The 20,259-nt window shown below is 43.7% G+C and overlaps 1 protein-coding gene across 1 annotated transcript; it reads right to left on the minus strand.

Annotated features, from left to right (window-relative positions):
• Window positions 1-280: 280 nt before the first annotated feature.
• LOC144104336 (uncharacterized) lies at window positions 281-16,815 on the minus strand. The gene is made up of 8 exons (XM_077637272.1): window positions 16,727-16,815; window positions 14,534-14,695; window positions 12,889-12,933; window positions 11,563-11,604; window positions 6,966-7,007; window positions 4,908-5,067; window positions 4,749-4,807; window positions 281-3,375 (listed from the first exon to the last, which is right to left on the minus strand). Exons 2-8 carry the CDS (start codon window positions 14,687-14,689, stop codon window positions 3,124-3,126), a joined length of 756 nt encoding a protein of 251 aa, XP_077493398.1. The 5' UTR covers window positions 14,690-14,695; window positions 16,727-16,815; the 3' UTR covers window positions 281-3,123.
• Between the last annotated feature and the right edge of the window lie 3,444 nt (window positions 16,816-20,259).

Here is a 20,259-nt window from a genome sequence, read left to right on the forward strand (position 1 = left end):
CAAAGTCATAATTAAAGGCTAAACGACACGATTATATGCTAGTAATAAAGTGAGCGCTCGGCAAATGCTGATCCTTGGTTATTTTAGCGTAAATTTAGTTTAAATTGACGAGGTTCTAGTGTGGCGGCCGCTTTCCAATCTCGCAACACTGGTGCAGTTTTCAGTCAGCGCGGCGAGCGGCAGGGTGTTTCCTCCGTAGGGACAAACTTACCTAATCATGGATGCTCGACTGACTACTACTATGTTTACCAATGTCATAACAGCAATAAAAACACCGCAATCAAGGCACCGAAGACACTTTATTGCTTTCCTTGAAGATCGTGCATGCTTGCTCATGCACAGAGGGTCTACTAAAGAAGAGTGCACTGTGGAATTAAATTCATAAGTGCGAACTGGGCAGGGGCTTACATTGATTGGGGTGTTTTGAATGTGCCGTCCCTGGAAGGAGCCGGGAACTGGTTTATGTTTGTGTAAAGGGAAGGAATGCGCTCAATGAGTCACAGGAAATGGTGCAAGATGGAGTTTTTGGAACGAGCACCTGAAGTGTCAGTCTTCATTTGTGATGCTTAGCTGTGGTTCAGTGCGTCACTTTCGTTTCTTCCATTTTTTGTCGCGCATGTGTGTCAGCGGTGGATGCGAAGTCGTACCTCTCATAGTGCTTATGTCGTTGTTCACATTGTTACACCTAAGCATTTATCTACGCGTTTGTATAATTTCATTGGCTACGTGCGGTTTAAAATTTTGTATATTTAATTTTTGCGTTCCAGATGTCAATTTTTTTTTCTGGATCAACACACAGAAAGTTGTTGCAATTTCGGTATATCTATTTTTTGTTATCTAGTACATCGCTATAAATACTTTCTTAAGATAATCTTTTAATTTTTATGAGGTTTAATCTCCCAAGACAACTCAGCCTATAAGGGGCGTCATAGTGCAAGGTTCCGGATAATTATGACCATTTGGGGTTTTTTAACGTGCTCTGACGTCGCAAAGTAGACAGGCCTCTAGCTTTCCGCCTCCAGCGAAATGCGACCGCCGCAGCTAGAATCGAACCCGCGTTATTTCAGCCTACAGCTGGCTACTGAAAATCACGTGGCTACTGAAAGGACAGGGGGGAGCCTCGAAGAGCGTCACTCCATGAAGAAAAAAGTCACCGAGAGCCCCGCGGTCCTCCCATTGTTATAAACCGGACCTCGCTTTCGATGTGTACGCGAGTGCACGTGCTCTGGCGCCGATACCTGTCTGGGGGATCTCTCTTTTCTTTCATCTCTTTCAGGTTCTCCGAACTTTTTAAAGTTGTCCTTTCAGCAACCCCCCCCCCCCCCCCCCCGCCCCTAGCACACACACCTCAGGGCTTCAAAATTCTTTCCGTCGGCTCTAGAGGGAGAGTGAGCCAGCAACAGGAACATGGAGATGTATGCCCCTTTTCAATGCCCACTCCGGAGTACACCAAGAGCGGTGGCACTGGGCGCGTTTGCCCACTAGTGGCCACCTCTGAAGGCCCGTGTCACCAATATACTGTTCCATATAACTGCTCACAGCTGCAACACTATTTAGGACAGCGGAGTTCTTACACCATTTCTTTGAAAGTTTGTTTCAATGCTCTCCATTTAGTGAAGATAACTTTAGTGTACCTCTAGAGGATCTCAAAAGTCACCTGTCCTCAGGTATTTCATTTCACGATACAAATATGTTATATTGCCTGAATGGGAGGCTCCCGAAGGAAGGCCGCGATTTCCGAGCCAGACTACTTTACTTTCGCGACCATCGCGCGCGACGCCACTAACACTAACACTAACGCCACTAACACATGACACTACTTTACGCGGTAAACTGAGCTCGCGTTTAGCTAGTTCCTTTGGAACAGGTAGTTCAAAGTGCCTCGTCTGAACCACTGGGAAATAAAGCAAGGTAACTGGCCCGGGCTTGCCTCCTAATTCATTTCTGCGTTAAAAGAAGTCACCCATCGCCTCTAGTCACATTGGAAAAATGATACTTTTAGATTTCTCTTTGCGGCTTCTCACGTGCTGTGCTTTTTTCAGGGCGAATCTAGAGCCGACACCATTTTTGATATTTTTCAGTACGAATTGGCAGCGAAACATGTGCCTTTGCATTCACCGCACATGTCTTTGTGTACGTCTTTATGTTGGTGCCATGAGCTACTATTCCAGTCCCGATTAAGCGCGAGAACCCAACAAAAACTCTGTCTTTTAGGCAGGGCCAATCACAAGGCATGGAGTGGGTATTAAAGGGACACTGAGGAGAAATTGAAGTTGGCTTTTATCCATAGAATAGCAGCTCCTGATCACAAAAACTCCACTCTTCATGAAAACAAAGCTCTTGTAATGTAGAAAATAGCAAGAACCAAAATACAGGTATCGCCGCCACAGGCCAATCTCGCAAGTACAAGCGTGATGACTTCCTTGGACAAGAGGCGCCACCTTGGAGGAATTTTCCTTACTTCATGGAAGTCACGAATCTCTGAGGCTTGCTAAGGAAGGTTGCGCACAGCACCGCTAGCCATCAGAAATCACGGAGTCTGCGTTTACGTCCCGATTCACGTCACTCCGTTTTGTGACGTCATACGAGTTGCTGTGGCGTCATAAGAGTTTCCTGAGTTTGAATCAGAGGGGCGGTAAAAACTTTTTCAACTTCGAATCCAAATTTCTTTGAAATAAATGCATCTTTCGCGGCCGGACAAGCGGCAACAAAGCCATGAAATGACGAACTGTCAGATTTTGCTAAAAAAAATTGATAGAGTTCTCCTCAGTGTCCCTTTAAATAAAAGCAAAGCCTCACCACGGCGAGCGCCAGAACTAGGCTTTCTGCTCTATGTCGTCACCGAAGACTAGGCATTAAATTATAGACGACTATGGTCGATAGTGTGAGGCTTACTGAAGACTCTTCACGAAACGTAGGCATATAAAGAGACAGTGCTGCGCACAAGAATCACCACTTTTCTTAATGCTTATTTTTTTAGGAATCATCTCCACAATAAAAGCAAGCTAATGAGGATGTTTGACCGATCATTATAGCTTCTTTGTTCTCTTCTTTGGCCTTCACTTCAGAGCGTAGATAGTCGGCCATATTTGCTACAGTGTTGAGGTACAAAGCTTCACTCTATTAATCACAACAGAGCAGGCAGGATATTGTCTTGCAAATCAGCCAGCCGCCAAATATAAATGGGCAAGCACACCAAAAGCAGCACGTTTTGCAGCCCTTATCGCAATCGTCATCAGAGCCCTTATCAAAATTTTGACAATGGTTTTGGGCACAGCTGTCACTTTCTCGCTGGTATGTGCTGTATGGGTCCTGGATTGATGCCACGATTGGAGGCCATTGATCGAGGCTGGTTCCAGGCGCACGGGTTCCTTTCTGAAAAAAAATACTAATAACTATTTTCATCCCTTAATATAGGCTACGAATGAGATGAACAAATGTGCAGAGACACAGCCAGAAGAAATGAAATAATAAAATAGCAATGAGCAAAGAAAATTTGAAGTTCGCCCAATCATCATTAAGCGTTAACAGTGCAAGGACATAAGGGCTCCGTTTTGGTGAGTGCGCTCACTTGTGGCGCCTTCTTAGCTCAAACAGGAAAGCATTGTACTTTGTAATTTTTTAAAGCAGGGGCAACTACCAACTTCCACACTTGCAAATTTTAACATTTTATGCACTTCTTGTCTTTGTTATATTCTTGTACACCGTATTGTTCAACACCAAAACTGCGGCATGCTGTCTAGGCGGTTAAAAATTGTGATCCTTTTCTCATTAATAACAGCATTTCCGAATTACTTTCTTAAGGATTTCCTTTTATCGCTGAGCGCTGTTAAAAACATAATAAAGTCTACGAATCCCTTGCCATGAACGCCGGTGTTCGAAACGAGCTAACGATGTTTGTGATTTATTCTACGCTGGTGAAACACAAATAACGGTGGTGCAAGCAGTCAACCTGTTAAATCTTCTTTGTTGACAAACGAATATCTGCTTCGCTCTGCTTTCTGTGTTTAAATACGTGGCCATGAAATGCGAGGAAAAAGCAGAAACATAGCTACTGTTTCCCACGGTCGCGTATCGAGAAATTTGCGCATTGTTCCTATTTTTGAAGTGAAAAGCTTCACTACGCTGGGTAAAGCAGAGGTCGTGTAGGCCAAAGAATGACCTTGAACGACCTTTAGCCCAACCACGTTAGCCGTGTATGATGACGATATGTGACACATTTATGGTGTCGAACCCATGACCCCTGACCTGAGCTATGACCTTTAGCTGAACTTTTTCATCTGACCTTCGAGTTCGGGTGACCTTTTGGTTGACCTTTGACCTAATAACTTCCAATGACGCGATGCGAAGCCGCGTGATGATATCCGATGGTGCTGTCGTCAGGCCATGTGATACCACGTCATATCCACGTCGTCGTGTGGGTATATAGAGAACGGCTGCTGCGAGCGTGTAGCGGAGCTGCCATGGACGAGCCTGACGTTTAGCAAGCGTCCCTGCTTTTCGCTAAATTCCGGGGTTAGCCAAATTAAGCCGCTGCATATTTTTTCCACTTCGGGTAATCAAGCAAAGAACCCCTTAATATCCGAGCCCAGATGTGTTCTAAATGTTTGTTTTTGGATGGTCAGCTGTGTTTCCCTCTCGGATAATCTCTGATGAGCGAAGCCTGAATGAGCCGATGCCTTGAAAGTGTAGAGTCTTCCATTCGTATTATATGCACCCAGAATTTTTTTAAGTCGATTCTTACGTACCTTTCTTTCATGCTTCTCAGGCTGCCTCACGACAACGTTATTCCATTCTCGGTGTATGCCTATGCGGAAAGCGAAAAAAAAGAACAAGTTATTTGTGAAGGGCTAAGTGCATTTTTCCTGCCGTAGCCAGGAAGGTTACAGGCATATTCCGAGGCCTACCTCTCGGGGTCCACTCGTTTTGCGCGGCCCTCTCACCCAAGGTAATTGGTTTTCCAAAGAAGTTCCCTTGGTGGCTGGTCACTGCGTCAGTTTCGCGTGGGCTTGGCAGTGGTCTCGGCGCCTGTAACTTCCGAGTTTCTTCTCCAGAATTCACTTTATTCTGGAATGCAGTAAGAACCAGTCGGACAAGATGTTTCTTTTTTTTGTATTCCACAGCGATGGAACTTACCAAAAAAAGAAGTGAAAATAAAGCTTCCCGGCCTATCCTAAAAACAAGCCACTTTGCGATTTCGAGTCTTAATGTTCATACTCCCTTCAGGCGCAGCGTCCAAATTTGTGGACACCACCTAATCGCTATCGAGCCTCAACTATAAAAGCGGAATTTTTCACCAATGTGGACGCAAAAAGCGGGCTCACTTCTGTACAATCCTGTAGACAAGTTGTCAGGTCAGGTAAGCGAAACAGACACACAATAAAGTTTCGCCTAATGTATGGCTCTGCACAGCCCGCCGCGTATTCTTACTTTCTTCTTTGTCCAACTGCGCCTTTAGCTGCAGCCCATGGAGCCCTCTACACTAGGTCTTGTGCCGCTCTGATGAGTGTATTTTAAAGTGACAGCGTTAAGACTGTCGTTGTGCAGAAAATCCGGCGTCTTCGACGAATCCCCTGCGAAGCAACCTAGGTCACGTGAACTTGTGACGTCATCACAACCTGCCCACCGGGTTAGAGAAAGCTGGTTACCGTTGAAGTGGGTGGCTAATACACTGAGTGGCAGCAAGAGGTTTCTCGGAAAGAGCAACCTGGGTAACACTACCCCCCCCCCCCCCCCCCCCCCCCCGTGGAAGCACCTGCAACACTGCGCCAGGATTGGTATGAGGGCCTCCACAGATCTATGAATCTAAAATCGAGAATGTGAAGAATAACCAACTCCGCGGAGCATCCGCCTCGCGGGTAAGAGGACCAAGGCTCCAATCACGGCGTCGTGCAATTCACTAGGTATGAAAAAAAAAGTTCCGCATGGTGATGGAATTGCGTAACCGGGCCTGGGGTGCGGCCTGATCTCGGGGACAAGAAGCGATGATGTACCCTCTCATTAGAACAAGACTTGGCCCCCCTGGTGCAGTACTTGGCCACGACCTTCCATGAGCAAGCCAATTAACACTCGGCCCTCAGTCCCCAGCGGCTGTGGAGCAAATGATCGAAGCGGCAGTAAGACTTGTGACGCAGCGGAGGGTGCTAAGAGTCACTGGCTCAGGAGAGGCCGCCATTAGAATCTGAACGTGGCAGTTAACGTTTAACACTACAACTTTATCTAGTGAGGCTAGCCTTGCAGTGCTGTTCGAGGAACAAGCGGGCATTAAATGGGATGTCATAGGGCTCAGTAAAGTCAGGAGGTCAGGTGAGGCGTATACACTGTGCTTTCGTGGATTAGCGGATAGACAAGAACTAAGTGTGCGATTTCTCATCAATCAGGATATGGCTGGCAACGTAGAGGAGTTCCATAGTACTAACGAGAGAGTGGCAGCTACCGTAATTAGACTCAATAGGAGGTACAGACTGAAGGTGGTGAAGGACTACGCGCCTACATCCAACCATGATGACCGGTTGAAAGCTTCTATGAAAACATGGAATAGGCAGATAGAAATAATTTACGGATCAAGAGTACCTTCTCTGGCAAACGAGAGAACAGAGAGTGGACATGGAAGAGTCCCAATGGTGAGACTAAAAATGATAGATAAGATTTTATTTTCCATCAGAGCCAGGGGGCAGGGCGGCGTGGCGGTGCTATGCTACGGTCCCCTTCAAGAAGGAAGCAATAATGTAACACTTACTCTGCCGCCTGAATCGCTTTGATCATTCGTGACTTCTTGTACTTTTCCTGCTATGGCGTGGTCGTACCTTTGAACATTTTCGCTCAGCCGGTAATTAGCAGCTCTTTTACCTCTGGTATCCGATGTGTTACTCGCTCGCTAATTCCATGACTCGCGAATCATATTAATGGGAGTCTAGGCGTTTAGTTTTTTTTTTCAATGAGAAGAAGTGATGCTTATTACTCACCGGAACGTGGGACGGAGATTTCACTGTCCGCGCACTGTGTACCTGTAACAGTAACGAAAGCTTCATTTTTAGAGCACGGGATGTTCTTGTATATTTGAGCAGTATACTATTGCGACTAAGAAATTTCTTCTCCCGATATCACTTGAAAAAAAAAACGAAGTGCTTGTTTCGGCCTGCCGTTTCAACGAGGCATACGCCTGTGTCCTTGGCAGGGTACGTTGCTGAAATTCGGACTTCACTAATGCTTCGTTAACAAAGGCGACGTGGCTCTAAGTTGAGCAAACAGAGCTGACGCGAGCTGCGTTTATTTTTTGTTTGTTTGTTTATTTACACATACTACGATCAGACATACCAAGCAGAGGGCCAGCATTCTGAAAACAAAATACAATCAAACACTATGCAAATCGAGTATTCTAAGGCAGAAAATAATGAAAAGAAAAAGGTGTGTCGATAACACAAAACTCTACACAAGGGTAAAACACTCTCTTCAAAAGCAGCGGCACCAGGAGCCGAAAAGACAATTGCTGGCAGTGAACGGCATGCTGTGATTGGTCGCGGAAAAAAAGATAGTTTTTGAATGTATTGGCGCGTGCAAATTATGGGGTAAAGTTATGGTTGTAGCTACTGCCTGTTTGTCGTGTGGATCGAGAAGATAGATAACGAGAATGATTATAATGTTAAATTAGTTGAAATATAGTGAGTACATAAATTTAAGTCTTGGAAGTATTAGACAAGGTAATGAGTTATCAATGCTACCACGTGTAGCGATCAATAATTAGGAGTAATTATTATGCCTTGCACTCATGTCCTTGCCAAGACTAGTTTAAAAAGAACTATTTGAATTCTTAAGGGCTGAAAACAAAGTTAGGACTCGAGATGTTCACTGCCTGTCGGTTTATATAACTTGCTTTACAGGATGATAAGACAAAAAAAGTGAATATGTGCAGCTCCTCAAAAACCTACGCATGCAGAAAAAAAAATCAAAACAGTACAAGTACGCAATATAGTCAGTACTGTTCTACTTATAACTAAACGTAACAACCTAGAAGCTCTGTAGGAACAAATTTTGATTAGCGTGGCGTCTGCCCATGCACCAGTTCTCTCTGCAACACCAATCCAATGAATTCGGTACAGAAAGATTAAGCATGAATTTCTTCTCTCTGAGAAAGTGTATGACATTTGGAGTTAGTACCTTGGCCATCATTTGTCCCCGAAATTTTTTGTAGATCAGTGATTCCAATGAACCTTCACATATAATAGTTAAGGCGGTCATTATTTTTACATATAAAGGGAGGGGAAACATTCTTCTTGTAGTTTAGAGTGCGCGCTGCCTGCAATGAACTGTGGGCTTCTAAACGCAAGCCAAAAGGTGCATTCGCGTTGACAAAAAAAAATGAAAACAATGAGTGACGAGAAAACTGCAAATTGCTGACCAGTTTGTCCTTGTTCTGTGGATTAGATTTTCAATAATTTTTTTATGGGCACCAGAGAGGAAAAAAAAAGGATTTTTCTGCGTCATTATTAATATCCCGGTTGGTTTACATGGCCAGAAAATTAATTTGAAGGCGATCAAATCGTTTATCTCATCCGTTTTTCGAAAAACATGCGCTTTCTAGGCATTGGTCTGCTAGAGCTGAAGTACTCAAGTGCATCAGCAAGAGTTAATCGTTGTCGGGCTAGTTGGCTTGATACTTCAAACGCTATCAAATGTTATGCGCATAAAAAACGACCTTGTCTAATGCGTGTCTTCTCTCGTCGTGTCGTCTTTAATGCGCATAATCTTTGATGGCACTCAAGTACAAGATCATTTTCTTGAGAAGACAAAAGCGGTCCGTTCACAACTCTCTGAAAAAAGCTATTAAGCCGCTAGGTTATACACGCTTTAACTGAAGTTTTAAAAAGACGTGCTTATAGTGTTTCTAGCAGGATCCTAGAGGGCGTGAACTGATCTACCCGAGGTGAAGCCAGTGTCGCGTCTCGAGGACACACGCCAGCGGGATCACGATAAGCGAATTCGCTCGCCCAAGCTTCATTTCTCTCGGAGTTATATGTTTACTGTGTGGTCCTGAGTTGCCGTCTATTGGAAATAAGTGCAGCAGGTAAGCGAAGGCGCTCGTAAGAAAAGAAGAAAGCGTCTCCTGAAGCAGCCGTTACGTTTTCATCAGCGAGTATATATCTATGGAACCTTATATTATTATTCTTTTATCTTAAGAGCCCATTTCACTGTAATTAACGATGATGTAACGTTTCGGATATATTTTACTTTTATATTGTTTTGTGGGACACATTAAGGATTCGGTTACTTGTTTTTCAGTGTCTCGGCTACTTGTCCTGTCTTCAGTCGCCTTGTTTTTGCAGCTTACCACTTCAAGTCCATCATGATTTGCAGTTTTCCCCAAGAGAAGGCGAACGTCATCGTCCTCATCATAAAATGGTGCAATGGTCTGGACAAATACCCAAGGGCACACAGACGCCTTGTGCGCTTAGCCTTTGAGGTTTTAGAATTGCTACTGTTCCAAATCCGCTCTACTATCATAAATTGGCAAGGCGCTCCTCATAGTCAAAAGCAGAGAGCGTGTTTTGGGTATTGCTTGGCCCCTGTACTCAGCTGCCTATACCTTGCACACTGGGACAAGATTCTTCAATATCGACTTGCCCCTTCTTTGCATGGTAAAGTTTTTTGATATGCTGATGATTTTCTATTCGTTGTTGACTGTTCACCTTCACTCCTTCGTCAAGTTACAGCAGACCTTTTTGCCATTGTACAAGGGCGCTTTCTCCCGCTAACGTTGACAAGTGAAATGCAGACTGACTGAGAGATCCGGTTTCTTGATATCCGCCTTAAGTTCATGGACAACCACGTTTGTTGGTGCTATTCACCTCGCGGAAACAAACCACTTCTGCCATACAAGTCAGCTTATTCTGAACTCGTGAAACGAGGTATCATTTAACCCGTGGACGGAAAATGCTCTCGAATTGTCATGTCCCAACCTTAGTAGCTTCAGCTTTCAAGAACAACTTAGAAGATTTTTCGAAGGAGGGTATCCTAACGATATCAATGTTTCGGTGGCTGAAAGCTTGCTCAAAAGGAATCAGAAAGAAGGAAGAGTAACAGAAAATACGCGAGGCAAGACAGGCGTCATCGCTTATATCTGTGGTCTGTCGCACAATCTAAAGGAAATAGGAAAGAAGGCAAATATTAACGTCTTTTTTGCAGTCTAAGATAAACCAAGTGTCACATGAAACAGAACCCTGCCCGCCGACCAACGTCCCCAAAATCCGCAGTGTAACACCCCCCGCCAGAAAAAAAGTTTCCTAAATGCACAGAGGGCATAGTGTACAGCATCCCGCTGTCCTGTTAGAAGCAGTATGGGGGACAGTCCGGTAGGTGCCGCAACGAAAAGCTTTGTGAACACAACAGCAACATGAAGTCCTCTACGGGCAGTTATCTGGCTTTGCGTTGAAAGGAGTGCGGGTGCGTGCCATTTCTGAATAAATGCTTTGTCATAGTCAGAAGCAGAGATAAACTAAGTGGAGAAATCATTGAAGATACACAGATAGCTAATTTCCGTGATAAATGTGTCAGCGAGCCTTCTATATCCTTGTCTAAACAAGAATTGGCATTCCTACGTTCGTAATAGCCTTTGTCTTCTCATGCTTATCTTTTCATATTGATTTTTGCTGCTTGCTCAGCTTTGACACCTGCGCTCGTCGATAGGCTCAAGTCTCGGTAGCCACGGTCTTGTGTGATGCCTTCAGTCGCAAGTTAATGCTCGTGGTGTGTGTTCTGTTTTCTTCCGTCGTCTTGTTTTCGCGTTACTTTTCTCATGAAATATGTCTGCTGCCTGAACAGCGGTATATCTCTATTGGCGCGGCCAACAATTTTCACCACCATTTCAAAGTGGTTTTCAAACTGTAATGTTTGAAAACCTGCCATAATTTCGAGCGGAGTTAAAAATTTGTAAACTTTAAATGGTGGGGCTTAGCTTCCCTAAGCTACACGTGGAATATCAAGGACGCCTTATTGAAGGGCTCTGGATTAATATAGACCACCCGGGGCTCATTCACGAACGCTGACATCACACAGAACACGGCAGTTTTGTATTTCGCTTCCATCGCACTACGGCTGCCGCGGCGTGATTTGAATCGGCGACCTTAGATTCATCATCTGTATGCCAAGTCACGTAGTCAGCGCGGTCAGTTCCAGTCGAATGAAGTTGAGAAATCGGTAGACTTCGAAATACTACTGAAATAATCGCAATTTCCGGTTTACTTACCTGGAAACCAGCCTCCAGGCAATGCTCGCGTAATAAAAAAAATTATCATTTGCCCATTGCGCTGGAAACAGGCGATAGTTTGTAAATAGTTAAGAAAAAGGCTAATCAAGCCATCCGACCTGTGCCGTTCAGCTGTGCAAAAGCGGCAGTTTTCAAGCTCGCAGTTTGGAACCAGAACGGAAGTAGCCAAATAACATCTGTCCTTCACGCAATTTCTGCGGACACAAATGAACTCAGTCCTAAGATACAGCCCTCTGTGTTCGCGACATTTCTGCGGTTCTCTGTCTTTTAAATATAATGCAGCAATTATTTTGCGTTACCAGAGGAAGTGTCTGACGGTTCTCTGGTTGCTGTCTCTCCACCTGCAAATAAAAGGGAAGAATTGATTACAATTGAGAGAGAGGCTCCAGCATTTTGCAACATAATGTTATAAAAATGTAATTAGCCTATAAAAGAAACTGACAGGACGCTAATCGCTGTATGACAATCAATACTTGGCAAAGGCTGCGTGTGGTGGGGATTAATAGTTTGTTTATTCAATATTATTTCATGCCATTTCTGATAGATTGAGTGTGAGGTTACTATAAAAATACTCGTGACGTCACTGATTCGGGAGCACCTAGCGTGGTGCGTTTATTTGAAGTGTTCTACTGACGTCACGTCGGATGTTACCGCATGCTGACCAATGAACATGGCTGATTGTAGTACTGTCATTTGGAACGGCACTGCAAGCACTGCATTCAGCAGGGGGCAGTGTTACGCCGGCGCTGACCGAGCGAGGCGCATTCTATTAACAGCTGTCGCCGTGAAAGATTTGTTTTGGTGATGTCGTGTTATAAAAATATCCAGTAGTCCCGGTGTGTAGTCTCAACGAGTGAGGCACGTAAGTGCTTGTCATAGTTCAGAGTCACTTTACCGAGCTTAAGAGGAAAGGAGAGTTTAGTTTGTTTTTAATACATTTTGCTTAAGTCCGGGAAACGAGTTATCAATTGTGTCGCACGTTCTGACCAGGAACTGCTGGTAGTTAGTCTCACAGATTGCCATGTGAAAAGAAAAGGATGTAACAGGCGAAATTTAAAGAAATATCTAGAGGCCTAAAGCTTAAGCATGGTTCCGTTTAGTTCACTGCGAACTATTCTAATTCAACGAATTTTTTTAGATAAAGTGTAAGTACTTACGGGCACGTATCATTTACAACACACAAAAAAACGCGAAACTATCTTTAACTTTGAGAAACTTGTCATGGAAAATACTTGGTCATTATGTCTGGAATGATTACGCCATACACTCAAAAATAACGTAAAAAACTCAAATTAGTCGCATCTAGGCAACCCTGAGTTCTTCGCGCAACATTTCTCCGAGAAATAGGCTAAAAAAACGTAAACGACTCTTCTTCTTAAAAAAAAATGTACAAGCTGCTTATAAGAGCTAATTTAACCAATTTTTATTGTGGTAAATTATAGAACGTGCGAAATCTCGGTAAAGCTTAACCCAATAAATTTTGGGGTAGCATGTCATCTATAAGGAACTAGAGGGGTATAGTTTCGCTTCTCTGAAGCTCTCGGCACCCTAATATGTCAAGGCCTGTTATCGTGGTCTACAAAGTGAGACAGTGAATTCCAGTGAAATTAAAAAGTCCTCATCACCTTGTCCTTGCTATGGGGTTTGGATTCGCACCTTTCATTGTGATTCTGCTAATAAAAAAGATGCCATATGGTGAGTTTTTAGGAGTCCTAAATGGAATCTACTCCGTTCTAAAACCAAAAGATAAGCACTCAATATAACTAAATAAGGTTAAGAGAAAATAATTGAGGGGTTCACAAGTCTCGCAAGATATGTTAAAGTGCTGGGTCAGAAATATTTTAACTAGAAATTAAAAACAAGGTTCTTATTAAGTTTTTATACGTACATTAGGTGCACAGTTATATAGTCGGTTACAAGTCAAGAAGAAAACGGATTTACCCTTGCAGCCTCCTTGCAGCCAATGGCGTCGACTGATTGTTATAATACTGCTAGTGGGTGTAGCCTGATAGTGCTGCTAGGGGTTGCTTCTTTTCGTCTGCGACTCCCGGAATGGTCACGCGGCAGGTTAATATGAATCGGGCGACGCCAATGGCTGTAACGGGGTCCTTTGTTAGGGTGACTAACTATACTCTTTTCTTGATTTGTATCCGATTATAGTTTGGTTTATGGGAAGATGAAGCCGTTATAGCCCAAGTTAGCGTCATCCCGTATCGAAAACTTTGCGCACTTGGATTGGGTGGTGTTTGCTTTACGTATTCTATTCTAGTTCGCTTGCTTGGACCAGAAATAATTTTTGTTAAGAGAAGTGAAAAGTTTAAGCGAGTCATGTAATAATGCAACAGCAGCCTTTATATTCGTTAAATATAGATATGTTTAACTCTAAATATATCTATATATCCTGATTTTATGCGTTCGCGTATCGAAAAGTAGTGTGCCTAATTTAAGATTTCAGAAATTTAAAAATCGATTTACCCTGGCTGTTCGCGCTCTACTTCTTTCGCAAACTACAAAAATCGCTCCATCAAAGGCGTCCACGCTGTGTTAGGTAATAAATTACTAAGCGGTCAGTACTAGTTTTGTTAGTAATAAAGACGATCAAGTAAAATAGGCAGTTGATACGGCATAAAAGCTGCCCTGAAAGCAACGCGCACTATCTGAGAGTACAGACCTCGATACCCTTGAAGATAAGGAAAGTAGACTGCAATATAAACGCGAGAAGTTGCATTCTGCCTATGGCAGAAATAAAACCTACTTGGCTAATTTCCCTGCTTTGACCTGATCGACCGGCAATATGCAGCAAAATATACCGTAAATCTAGACTGAGGAATACACCCACTGCGCTAGTCATCTGCGCATTTTATAAAGCTTAGAATGCCTATGTTACGCAGACGGCCTACGAGTTGAATGGCACTAAATCTCATGATCGACTTCACTCATCACACACAGCCTCTTTGACTCGCGTGCTGCGCTATGCTGTGGAACCCTCTACCAACAAATCTCAATATCTAGTATCCTAAGCTTCATAAGGCTATTAGTATTAACTTCTGACTTTCTGCCACCATATATATGCTTGCCTTCCTATGGTATGCGCACTTAGGCAGATATGGGCACATTTGTTGCTCGCTTGACAAGTTGTGTCAAACTTCACATGCTATACATATCTGGCCACTGTACTCACTTAATGTCATGCATGTAAACGTTAAAAGAGTTCCTTATCCAAGGGAGCGACTTGAAGATGATTTTATAAGCGGAGGTAGGTGTGCTTACCCATTTAGCTTCCTTCGTCAAATTTTCTCCTCTGTAGGTGCAAGAAGCCAGTGATTTCGGACAAATGGCTTGATGCTGCGTCATGTTGAGGAGTTTCACTTTCCTATTACAGAATCGGCAGGTTAGCACACTCACCGCGGGTGATGACTCGGCCATTTTTGCCTGGAAATGAGAGGTGCAAACCTGATGGCAATATTTCTAAAAGCAGATATTTTACAGGGATACAATAAAAATGACCTGTACGTATTTCAACGGCAGCTGCGCGCTCTAAACTTGGTTCTCAGGAAGAAGTGATATAGGTAAGGGATTCATTAAACAAAGGGGCAGGCTACAGACAAAATACACACAAATAATAATTCTAAGATCTGGAAACGTCGAAACCTATTTCGTTTCCTAATACCACAAATTAAGTACTTGACTTCAGAAAGAAGTCATAAAAAACTTGAGCCATTTCCCGCCTTTATATAGCTCGGGACAATTTAAAGGTGAACTTAAAGAGGAATCAGAACTCGTCTTGTTACCGCGGGAAATCTACGTACACGTTCCGGGCATTCTTAGAAACAGCGAATTACACAGCATCAAGCATCAAGAATAAATTCAATAAAAAATTATTTAGTGGTCGTACACAAGTACCACAGGGTGCTAAATGTATACGAATGTCTAGCGCATTGTTTGAAAAAGAAAACAAGCAAGCAAAAATTTCGTGTCTATAGTCCTTTAAGCGCCCACTGCGCGTGTTTAATTCGATATCATTAGACGCCCTATGAAAAAAAAAAAGCTTCGTCTGGCGCCCTTCATCGTCAAATTCGATCATTCTTCGAAACGGCTTGACTGCACAGATCAGATCCCCGTTTCAAAAAGGCAGGATTGGTAGATTGCCCGGAGAAGAAAAAGGGTAAATTCAAAGGGCACAAAATATGGATACGACTGGGGATAAGCTAGAAAACGTTGTAGGAATATAGACAGAGCGGAAATATTCGATAAGAACCACATGTTTTGGTGCAAAAAAGGCCTTTAATGCGATTGCATTCTAAGCACTTAATGAAATCATGTGCCAACTAATCTTTTTTTCGGGAATAAGCCAGGATTAAGCTTAAGAATATTTGCGCTTTTACGGTACTTTTTGAGCCGGAGTTACCTCAGGATAGAAAAGGAAAGTGACACATGCACTTTTTTACTTACTTTTCGCGGTAAGATTGGAAATGATGGCCTACGTTAAGAGGACGCTGTTATTAGTCAAATTCTTTCGGCATTCACGTCCTTGCATACGTTTCTGGGAACGGAATGCGCCCGTGGCTAAATGTAGTGGTCTTAGGTTCTGTGAAAATGTGCTCGTACTGATTTTCCAGTTCACAGTAAAAGTATCTCCTCAGATTTTCCTGCCGTGTCGGCAATCAGTGGCCGAAAATTGAAAACAAGCTAGGTTGATTTCCATGTTAGAAATGATTATTTATCTCAAAATTTGGGATTCCACGAAATCAGAGTATTTAAGAAGCGAAAACATCGCTTCTGGCAGCCCGAATCCACGGTAGCCTCAGGAGAGTGTGACTGTAATTTTGGATATAGATAGTTCATAAACTGCATGTAGCTATTTTGCTTCATTGGGTAAAAAGACGCAAAGCGCCTTCAGGTATCATCGCCTTGTTATACAGACCTAGCATCATTGAAAGAACTTTTTGCGACAAGACCTCTGCCTGCTGAAGACGCATGTACAGCGATGCGTTCGCTAAAAAGGTGTATCTGACCCTACACTGTCCAAGCATAGGAGCCATATTAGACACCTTTAGCATGCCGTGTACCTTGCTACTGTTACCATATTACCCGGAGCCCGCACTTCGTCAGTGCGAATTCGGACATCGCTCTGAAGGTGTAGGATGGCACCGGATACCCAGCAGCTGTCCGTGCACCGTCCATATCTGGACGAATCACTGCGGGAGCAACGGCGGTGGGTGAGCTCTCGGTATTCCGGCAACGGTAACACAGTACACGGTATGCTAAAGGTGTCTATCATTACCGCTACGACGCGTTCACTGCACATCGAACGTACATTCAGTTGTGCGATGTCGGTTGCTATGCTCGCCACCGTGTGCGTTCCTTAGAAGGCCGTGTAATATGCAGTTCTTCTGCGAACAACACTCCTGAATCACCCAACCAGATATAAATGCAACAGTCGAGAAGAGTCGTTTCTATTACCTCCAGGTTAGTTACTGGCCGAACCTGCTGCTGTTCTTCACCAAGGTAGCAGTCCCGACCTTCCCGGTATAAATTAAGTGGACGAGAAACTAGCCTGCACAGTAACAAGTAGCCGTCTTTGGGACTACAGGACTGCTGAGCTCAATTGCATGGAGCTTTACTCACCGCTTTCACTGCACAAAAACTCTCTAGGAGTGAACAACCTATGGTCTCACGATCATGTTTCGTGCCCACTGGTCTGCGCTGTATGCCGTTCCTTTCAACGATTCTCCTACTCTGTTCCAGTCGACAGGCTTCAAGGACTACGGAATCGAAAGCCAACAAAGAAGGACGGCTCGCAAACACGGAACTGATTGTCGGTACGGGAAATGCTCCTTGTTGATAAGCGCAGCTCGCTGCGCACACCGTTGCAGCAGCGGCAAGAAAGGAGGCCTGTCGGCATGCCAGGGCACAGCTGGTGAAGCCAGCCCCCATGTATTCTTTTACTCACATTATTCTTATTATTCACATTATTCACAATATGCTTATTATTCGTAATATTATTCAGAATATTCGAACAGCCGTGAGGCAGCTTTCAGGTCTCTTTTCAATTCCTCATCGCATTATGGCGCAAGTCATGGTCTTGGCGGCTCATAATATGGACATGACCTATTGGCAGTGCTGGGAAATATCCATATACAATGCGACGCCTCACACGCAAAATAATGGAAAAAAAATGCTTCGCAAAAGTCATGTTTATTGCGTACATCGCGGAATTGAACGAGAGCTACGCTAAACATCATCAATTTTTTAGGGTCTACACCATGTGCCTGTTCTTAAAACCTTCCTTGGAGGTGTAATACGGGTGTATTCCACATATGAGACTGCTACCGCACCTTTCCTTAAAACCACTTGCAACCTCGTGGGCTGGCACTCTTCGGCAGCCTTAGACAGAGGGCGCTCGCACCTCGTGCTTGGCTTTGAAGCAGTCGTGAAGAGGTGCCAGGGCGAGCAGGCTATATGGTCAGATCTCCGAGTTTATGTCATAACTAAGAATAGCGGAAACGTTATCAGTTTCTTAATATAGGGGGTTGCGAAGCCGGCCGCAAACACGACAAGGGTCTTGCTGGAAGCAAGCCAGTGCCTTGCTTGCGGCTATCAAGGTGTCCTCCAAAACCGCAACACTAGCGTTGGTGCGCAAAGCGACTACAATACCTGAAGCCGGATCTGATACTAATAGACAGTGAAGTAGTATGATAGCTACATTTGGTTTCCGAGCTATCGTCGCTTAAATATGAATTGGCGACCAATTTCAATCTTACAAACTGTTCCGCTTGCATGTAGAAGAAACACGGTTAAACGAAACAAAGCTGGGTACGTACTAATGACCTGCAACGCGAGATCGCCGGCTCTCCGCGGGTGACACCTGCGCTATTTATAGGACTAGATTTGCAACAAAACAAAGTAATCTGCATACAGCGCTAGTTAGTTAATTGTGAGTTTATTGGCGCAAGGGCGTCTAAGGCTGAACAGCGCCAAACCGATGCTTATTTATATCTAGTTTACAAGTGAAACTGATGTCATTATGATATGCGGTGCGCAATAAAAAAATAAAAGACTAAAAATCCAGTGTAAATGGCTGGAACAAATCCATAAGATCTAAATATCATTACTTAAAATGCGATATATTCATGGCGGTAAAAAAGAAATGAAATGAAGTCTTAATGTAGAAAACTGCCAAGAGCAAGAGGGCGAGGAGTTGCCTCCCACTGTGCTTGGCTACGGCGGCTCCTTGTCTGTGACAGGGTAACCTTTAGATGTAGTGATATGAAAACTTTAAGCTTCCAATGCTATTTAAAAACTACATAATTTTATCAAATGGTACCATAGGTTCATCACCTAACTGAAGAGATGAATGGAATGGTACGTGACGTTTGTAAAAGTTTGCAAAATGCGTATGGCAATGCGTTTCATACAATGGACCGGTTAAAAGGATGTGAATGACTGAAATCGAGCAACTTCAGTGCTCGCATTCTGACGGATCTGCTCCCTTGAGTAGATAATTGTGGGTTAAGTGTGTGCGTCCGATTCTTAGTCTTGAATGTATGACTTCATAAAATCTGTTTTTGTGATGGCAATCCTTCTATTCTTTTATGTTTGGCGTTATGAGGTGCAGTTTATTATTTAGTGCATGGTTCCATTCAACCTGCCATTTAGATTTCAGCGCTCACTTAATTGATCTTTTTTTGTCCTGCCAGGGGATATTCATTTTGCAGACGTCACTCCTGGTTGCATTTCTTGCTACGTTGTCTGTGAGCTCGTTTCCAGGAATTCCAACATGGCTTGGAGCCCAGCAGAAGTGTACGTTGTACCCGTGTATCCCAAGCTGATGCAGTTTTTGCAGGATATACAGTAAAAGAGGGTTTTTTGATTTATGTTTCGAGCTAATTGGAGTCATGGCACTTCTGGAGTCTGTGTATATTACTGTGTTTTTATTGTGTTGATTACTTATGTCGTCCAGTGCCGTCAATACTCCATATAATTAAGGACACGACACAGGTAAGCCAGCATTAATGCGGGGCCACCAGGGGATGTGTTTGATATAGCACTCACTGTAAAAGGTTTGGTCGCCAGTGTCTTACGGCATGCTGGTAGCTACAGGGTGCTCACGCCTGTAGCAAGGCCCGACTGCTATTCGATGAGACTCTAAAAAATGAAACTCACTGAGTTTCGTTTCAGAACTGCCTCATATGCCTGGAATTGAAACACAATCGCGACTTCAGACAACCAGCTTCAGCAGTGTTACTGCTCTTCTATCTGTCCGTTAACACCAACTCGGCTCCGCAATATAGCATAGGTTATTTTGAATGGCGATGGAGTTTAATGCTGTTAAGAGCCAGTTGGCAGTGACATCAGGCAGGCGGCGGGCGGTTTAAGCGGTATTATAAACTCTGTAAATTTTGTTGTGGAAAGAGTAAAGTTACAAATGTTTATGGGAACAAAGACAACGGTAGCCGAGATAGGTGTGACGGACAAATAAAAGACAGAGAGACTTCTGTCGTCTTCCTCGCTTGTCGTTGCTGTTGTTGTCATCAACAAACTCATGGTGCGTGCCCACTTCGGGTGATTGGCCAATACACGGTCGGCGACGGATAGAGGCTGAAGAGAAGGTCTTCAAATAAGAAGAAGAAGAAAGAAAAAAAATGAATGCAGATTCACTGATTTCAATTATTAGCAAATCATAAACTGGAAGATTGGTGGCTGAAAACACGTGCAATGTTTAGGTTGATTTGATTAGAGGAGAATTTTCAACATGAGTATTCAGAAGAAGGAATTCCGAAAGATTTTATGATGACAGCCGCTTCGAGTCTAAAAGGAAACTTTTGAATGGCAGAGAGCACATTCCTGTTATTGTGCCCAAGGATAGACGAACCAAGAGACAGAAGAACCTCAGCGGACGAACTTAAACCGAGGTGTCGTAAAGGGTGTTCTAGCAGGCGTCACCGTAAAGAGGATAAGCGCCGGAAGGGCAACCGGAAATAGTCAATCGCTTG

This window comes from Amblyomma americanum, chromosome 9, assembly GCF_052857255.1.
Source record: "Amblyomma americanum isolate KBUSLIRL-KWMA chromosome 9, ASM5285725v1, whole genome shotgun sequence".
Lineage (NCBI taxonomy): Eukaryota > Metazoa > Arthropoda > Arachnida > Ixodida > Ixodidae > Amblyomma > Amblyomma americanum.

Coding starts and splice junctions, on each gene's coding strand:
- LOC144104336 (XM_077637272.1), bottom strand. CDS start 14,689: ATGGCCGAGTCATCACCCGCGGTGAGTGTGCTAACCTGCCGATTCTGT. Junction 5,068..6,965: donor AATCTCCGTCCCACGTTCCG/GTGAGTAATAAG, acceptor ACTGCATTCCAG/AATAAAGTGAATTCTGGAGA. Junction 4,808..4,907: donor AAACGAGTGGACCCCGAGAG/GTAGGCCTCGGA, acceptor CTTTCCGCATAG/GCATACACCGAGAATGGAAT.